The 7,170-nt window shown below is 44.0% G+C and overlaps 1 protein-coding gene across 1 annotated transcript; it reads right to left on the bottom strand.

The window, feature by feature from the left end:
- Positions 1–1,372: 1,372 nt before the first annotated feature.
- On the bottom strand, positions 1,373–3,291 carry LOC125522078 (protein CYTOKININ-RESPONSIVE GATA TRANSCRIPTION FACTOR 1). The gene is made up of 3 exons (XM_048687149.2): positions 2,893–3,291; positions 2,429–2,785; positions 1,373–2,328 (listed from the first exon to the last, which is right to left on the bottom strand). The coding sequence occupies exons 1-3, from the start codon at positions 3,121–3,123 to the stop codon at positions 1,846–1,848; spliced, it is 1,071 nt and encodes a 356-aa protein (XP_048543106.1). The 5' UTR covers positions 3,124–3,291; the 3' UTR covers positions 1,373–1,845.
- Between the last annotated feature and the right edge of the window lie 3,879 nt (positions 3,292–7,170).

Raw genomic sequence — 7,170 nt, 5'->3', positions numbered from 1 at the left:
GAGTGTATATTTTTTTCGATAAAGGGCCCTTTATTACTTAAAAGTTTTAAGTATTACACCCGGCCTTTGCATATATAACTAAGATGAGCACAACCAAATCAAGTCCAACCTCAGAAAATAAAAGGCGAAATACAAGTAATCATGAAGATTGTATGACACCTAAACCGTGGGAGGCCAATCCTAAGATCATGCTGCCATCCATATCGGAAAAAAGTATCCCTCCAATGTTCTTCAAGCTTCATAAACAGGTCTTGATTCTTCACACATTGTAGAGATGATCATAAACGGAGCGTGCATCTTCTTACACAGACACAAATGAAAATTACAAGGTCTATCTTCTTGCTACGAATCCTAGAGAATTGCGAAGTAAAATTTGGAAGGTCTCATTGTTTGGACACAAATATCTCAGTGGAGAAGTTCTGATGGACTGAAATTCTATAAATATATTTGTGTACGGATAACCAAAGGAGCCAAGACTTTTTCTAAAAAAGGTCATTTCTTCCTAATTTGTAATTTGTACATAGTGGGTAGACTCTTCACTGTATAGAATGAGACAACATGTGTAGATTCTCGATAACTGTGGAGTATAAAACTCTTCGGGTCTCTGCATGCAAGGGCAGCCCAAATTATTATGAACTTTCAACATGTGTGGACTGGAGACAAAAAAAAAACGAGGACACTGCAGAAGATCTGTCTGTCAATATACTGATCTCATTAGATCTTAGCTTGGGTATGTTTGGTTGTTTGTGGGATAAGTTCACCACAAACACTCCCTGATATATAACGTTTACAGCGTAAAACATGGTAACGATGTTGCTGCACAGCGATAAACTTGAGTTTTGAGAATGTAGCTAGCTAGCTATATATACAAGTGAAAGAAACACACATATCATGGCATTTGTAAATTTTGTTTTGCAGATGAGGCATGTGTAACACTTGGCTTACTACTGACTTATTACTGATACCCCATCTAAGGTTTGAAATATTCCAAACTAAGATATAGTAATCCAAGTTATGCCTCTCTTTTTTGCGATGGAAAGTCATGCCTCCTTTATGTGCAAAGCTACTAGCATGATCCACAATTCAGCATGTGCATCAAATTAATTAATACTTCCTCCGTCCTAAAAATAAGTGTACTAAAGTTTTACTGAAGTTGAGACACTTATTTCTGGATGACCAAAGTTCTACTAAATTTAAGACACTTAGGGATAGGAGAGAGTATAAGCTTCTCGGTTAGCATATGATAAAGAGAATGTTTGCCTCAAAAACAGCGGGAAAAGGTTAGAAAGCACACTGTGCGCACTGACAAAAATTAAAGCAGATCATCACTGACATACAATCATCAGAAGCAAAAGTCATGAACGATTCCCAATGAACAGCAACATTTCATGGTCCGGTATTTCGGTATTATTACGAGCCCACAGTACAAATGGTTCGAGCAAAATAAAGAACAAACATACATGCTATATGGTAGCCTTTTGGCTTAACTAGCCGGGGGCAACAAAAAGCTAGCTACTCCAAACTGAACTCACGCTTGATCTCACAGTGTTTGCAGATCCTATAGCTAGCTAGCTCACGTTGTTTTTTTTATTTTTATCCTCTTCTCTCCTCTCTCCTTGTTTCTACCTCTCTTCCTCTAGATCTCTCTCTTCCTCACTGCCTTAATCTTACACACAAACGAATCACAAGACTTAAGTAGCGCAGGGTTACACTAGCAACAAGAACAAGAAGCCAAAAACGCGGCAGCACGGACAGTACGTACCGACTGTCTAACGGACTAAGGCAAAAAAGCCCGGGGGTACCGTGGTGGATAGATCAGAGTCTCTCGAGTGTTCCATGGATCGATCAGCTCCGGACAAGCTCGCAGGACAGCGTCATCAGCAGCATGGCGGCGTCCGTGATCTCGTCCTGCACCGGCACTGGCACCGCAAAGGGCGCCGGCGATGGCCGGAAGCAGGCAGCTGCGGCGGCGGTAGGGCTCTTGCTCCAGTTGGCCCCGATGGTGTCGACGAGATCACTCCCCGGCGCAGCAGCAGGAGCAGTGGTGGGGACGACGACCGGCGGCTCTGCGGCAGCCTCGACGGTGGTGGAAGCAGCGTCGTGTGTGGCAGTGTGATCCTGGACCACCTTGCACCGTTTCTTGAACGGCAGAGACCGGTCGACGTCGACAGCTCTCTTCTCCTTCTTCACCTTCGGTGGGCGCACGGTCACGGCAGCGTCACCCGGCGCGGCCGCCTTGGCGCCGACGTCGGTGGCGGGCGCCGCCCCGGTGGCCATCATCGCCCGGCGCGCCTTCCGCTGCCTGATGCCGCACGCGTTGCAAAGCGACTGCGCCATGCAAACCGGAGCAAGTTAGTTACCGTTAAGCCATTAACTAACTTGTGGAGTACTTCTACCAAGTGACCACATACTAATTAACAAGACATACCTTGGGGCCACAAGGACCACTCCTCCACAAGGGGGTCTTCGTGGTGTTGCAATCAGAGCATGTCCTAATAACACCCAGAGCTTGGTTCATGCCGCCCATGTGGCCGTGATCCTCGTATGCCTGCGCCCTCTTCCTCGGCTTCTTGACACCGGGATCGCTCGTCTTCCTCGTGATCCTCATCTTAGCTGCAGGAGCAGGCGCCGCCCACTTGCCGATCTTGAGCGATCCGCCGCTGGTGGCCTGCAGCTTCTCCATATCATATGGATCGTACGAGTAGGATCGCTCGATCATGTCGTCGCGGATGCTCTCGACGGTCGGGAACGGCGTCGAAAACACGCTCGATGATCCACCAATCATCTGATGCGCATAACAATCAAAGGATCATGCATGTTAATTGAGAAACTAGCTAGAAAGTGAGCAAGCAAATTAATTCAAATAGGACAGAAGAAATCACTCCAGCTTACATGTTGGGGCTGATCTAGCATGGCATGGTGCTGCATCAAGTGCTGGTCTGATCCGTAGCTGAGACTGCTGTTGTCGCTAGGGCTGCTGTTGCTGATCACAAAAGGGAACAAGATCGGGGGATCCTTGGGCAGGGTGAAGGCCTGGAAGTGCCCCTGATGGTGATCCTGGTGATGATCTTCCTCCATTAGAGGGAAAGCAGTAGAGAGCTGGCTCATGTAGATGGTAGACATGATGAGATCTAGAGGAGATCTCGCTAGCTAGCTAGCTAGGCAGCGCAGATAAACGGGGATCAGGATGAGATGGGGAGGGGATGGAGGAGCTGGCTAGCTAGCACTGTGATGTGCAGTTTGTAGAGAGCCGATCGAGAGAGATCATGAACAGGAGGGGGGGTCAGGTCCCTTTTATAAAGGAACTGAGAGAGAGAGAGAGGGGGGGGGGTCTAGGCCTTGTGTGATCACTTTCACAGAGAGGTAGCTAGAGAGAGAGGGAGGAGAGCACAGGCACAGGAAAGGGATGAGCTAGCTAGATCGGCGGGGAACAGTAAAACACGTCGGGCGCTGTGCAAACACACGTTAGAATTCCTAGGGCCCGACAAGGATCAGGGTCTCTCTCTCTAGGGATGTCGTGACGCGTGATCTGTGTGTGCGTATGATCCTATGTGGCAATCACTTCGTACGTCTACTGTAGCGTGCCCTCGAATTAGGGCAAGGGATATTTCGCTGTAGCACACAAGTGACCTGCGGTACGTACGTTTGGCCTAGCTAATCCTATGTACTACTAATTAACTCATCATCCATAGTTTGTGGCTGAGCCAATCAAATTGCGCACTTAGCTCATCAAACCTTCGTTTTGGTACGTAATTAGGTCTTCTTAGATCTATTCGGTTGTTAGGATGTGATCAATAGTGCCACAATGATTTCCTAAATTCGCTTACTAGCCTACACGTACACCACCACACGTACACGCATGCACCCGTGGTTCGTCTAGCATCACTAGTCTAGAGTTGCAAAGATTAGGAACGAATTCCGTGACCTCGAGAAGCACAAGCATGTTCATCCCATGGAGGCAACGTGCTCGATCGATCATATTGGTGTAGGTGTGGGAATCTAGAAATTGATGCCTGTTGGGTGGAGTTTCCCGAGGTTCCACTTTCTCCTTGTAGGTTCTTGGTTGTAATCGTCAAACAAGATTTTGAACGGTTATCGATGGAGTGAAATTTTAAGCATTTTCAGATTTTTGGATTTGAATTCAACCGACGGGGAACTAAACAATTGACATCAATCACGATGATCTACATGGTTATAGTATTTCAATATGTTCTTGGGTGCATGCATGCCATCCAAGCGGGTCCATTAATATGCGGTTTAGTTAATGAAATCAAGGAGAAGTAGTTCAAAATTCACTTTAGTTTTCAAAATAGCAAAATATAAAGTACCTTGATGTAACCTTGGTATCGGCCAATATCACCAGGAAATAGAAACCTAGGGTCATTTCCACAATTCCCAAAGAAAAGTTGTCGCACCATTATTTCTAGTTTTGAAATGGGATATTTACGGAATCCCCATAAATAGGATCAAATTGTATTTCATGATATTTCCACAAGAGTCTTCTTTCTCATTCTTAAGCAAGCCCTCGAGAGGGATTAGTGATCATGATTTCTGTTTTTACTGAAAATTTGTATGCCCCGCATTCAAGAAAATGGGAACCAATGGGGGGGGGGGGGGGGGGGGGGCTATGCACATTTGTTTTGAAATGTGAAGTCCAAGTTCTAAAGCTGGTGCCATACTAAGTCAAATTCCATAAACTTGTGCCCCATATTAATGCATTACTTAAGGGTTTCTTTGGGGCACATTAATTTTCTATAAATTTCAAACGGATTTCCTAGTTCTAGTTCAAGCCATGCATTCCTGCAAGAGTTGGGAGAAAATTACAATCCTAAACAGGCCCTAATAAATTACAATCGAAAAGAGCCTAAGCATGCATGCATGCATGACCCAGCTATATATGCATGCCCCCTAGTTTCTGTATTCATGGAGCAAACTTTAGAAGCTTAACAACCAAAACGGAAATATAACAGAAATTGAGAACCTCCAGAACAATGCACCCATTATACTTGCATAAGTCCAATGGAGAAGTTATGTGTATCAGCCTCAAGTACCATCTATCGGCCTTATGTAGTTATTGTGGGGGGGGGGGGGGGGGGGGGGGGGGGGGGGGCTGATCTAACTCGTAGGCTCAAACAGATTGCCACTTAGACGTTGCCTCACACAGATCATCACACGATTATGGTAGTTGCATGACCGATGAATATCGCCAACCTATCTCTTCAGATGGCTCCAGTACCCTTTTAACCCAACATAAAAGGTAAATACACGTTAAAACTACTGAAGAAAGTCAAACAGCTCACATGCATGTCAAAAAGTTCAATAAAAGTTGAGAGCTCTTTGAGGAGGCTCAAGAGCCACTGTGTACACTACATATTCATATTTAGTTTTTTTCCCAGAAAAAATATTGGTAGATACAGATTTGCATTTTATTTTCTTTTGCGAGATAGATATAGATTTGCATGAAAACGGTATCTCTGCCTATCTCCATTCGCTGCCCCCTTTCGGGTCTAGACAAAGGGCATTAAAGTTCACCAGGCAAAGAGACAGTTCCTGTCCCCCTGGCCCACTGTAAGCATGGTTTCTGGTTCACGGTTACTCTCCAAATCACCAAATCTATATACGTACGTATTACTCACGGAGTAGAGTGTTTCGGTATTCAGGCTCATCTGCACTCGGTGAGAAAAAAAATTAAAAAATTTCAAACAAATTCAAAAAAAATCAAAAGTTTCTTGAGCGATAGAAACTTTGATGCGTGAGGCATGTTCCAAATTTTAAATTATTTAGACATCTGAGCAGCTTTCAGCAAAAAAGACAAATCGGGCCAAAACAGTACATGAACAGTAAATTTTTTTACAAACCCTCAATTTGTCTTTTTTGCTGAGAGCTGCTCAGTTGTCCAAATTATTTGAAAATTGGAGAGGACCTCACGCATCAAATTGTCTGTCGCACAAAAAATATTATAATTTTTTTTATTTTTTCTAGTATTTGTTTTAATTTTTTTCGTCGACACGGGTGCAGATGAGCTCGGGTGCAGAGATGGATTTTCGCTACTCACTATGTAAACTAATATAAGAGTGTTTAGATCACTAAATACTCTTATATTAGTTTATGAAGGGAGTACAAATAAATCATTACATGACTATGTGTCAAGAAAAGGTAATTCATTGCCGGTCAAAAAAAAGTAAATTTTTCCTTTTACTGTCATGGAGGGTAGCTATATTGTTCTTTATGAGTAAATGTTTAGGTCATCGTGTACTGCATATATTTGAATTGACCGATTCTAAGAGCATGGTTAATAGTATAGCCAACTGATGGCTATAAGCCATTGTCATGTCATCTATAGCCCATCTTATAGTTGATTAGAAGAGTGTACTACTTTTTTATTATATGGCCCATCTTTCACTCTCACAAAGTGCCTAGAAGCACGTGCTAGAGCTAGCTCTTCACCAATAGCCCGCTTACCTTTTCTCTCCTCTTTTTTTGCTCCAACTAAGCAAGAATATACTAGTTTATTTCTTATAGCCAGCTAACTCAGCTCTATTGTACTTGCTTTAACCGGGTCGACTTCTGTTTGCTTCATTTACCCTCTCACTCTCTGGAGACATCCATAATGTCTATTCTCTCCTTTATTTCATAAAGTTTAAACAGGAGATATTGATAAACGACCGATACCCATTGGCCACATGAACCGTCGGGGCGGCTCTCTAACCAAAGCTCAAAGCCATCGTCATCGTCATCTTCCTTTTGCCCTAGTTGCCTCCCCGGTAAACTACTCCCCGCGCAATTTGGTCCGCGACTCTCCTTTTGCCCGCCATCTCTCAGCTCATGTAGATCTAGTCTTTAGATGTAAAGTACTTCTCTCATGCAGGTTATCTACAGATGTATCCGGGACTCTTCGTTTATGGTCCTCTCTACAACGCGTGGAGAATCGAGACCTGTTTACGGAGGCGTGTACACGATTGAAGGCTACGGCGAGGGATACTTTTACCCAACGTGGGTGGCAGCATGATCTTAGGATTGGCCCCCCTCCAGATTCTACATGTTTCTTTGTATTTCGCCTTTTATTTTTTGTTTGTATGAGAAGACCTTGTTAGGATGTGTGCATCTTAGTTATGCAGATGTCGGGTGTAGTACTTAAATATTTTAAGTAATAAAGCGCCCCTTTTCGAA

This window comes from Triticum urartu, chromosome 7A, assembly GCF_056163025.1.
Source record: "Triticum urartu cultivar PI428250 chromosome 7A, HENAU_Tu73, whole genome shotgun sequence".
Taxonomy (NCBI): Eukaryota; Viridiplantae; Streptophyta; class Magnoliopsida; order Poales; family Poaceae; genus Triticum; species Triticum urartu.
This window is presented reverse-complemented; position numbering and strand designations above follow the sequence as displayed.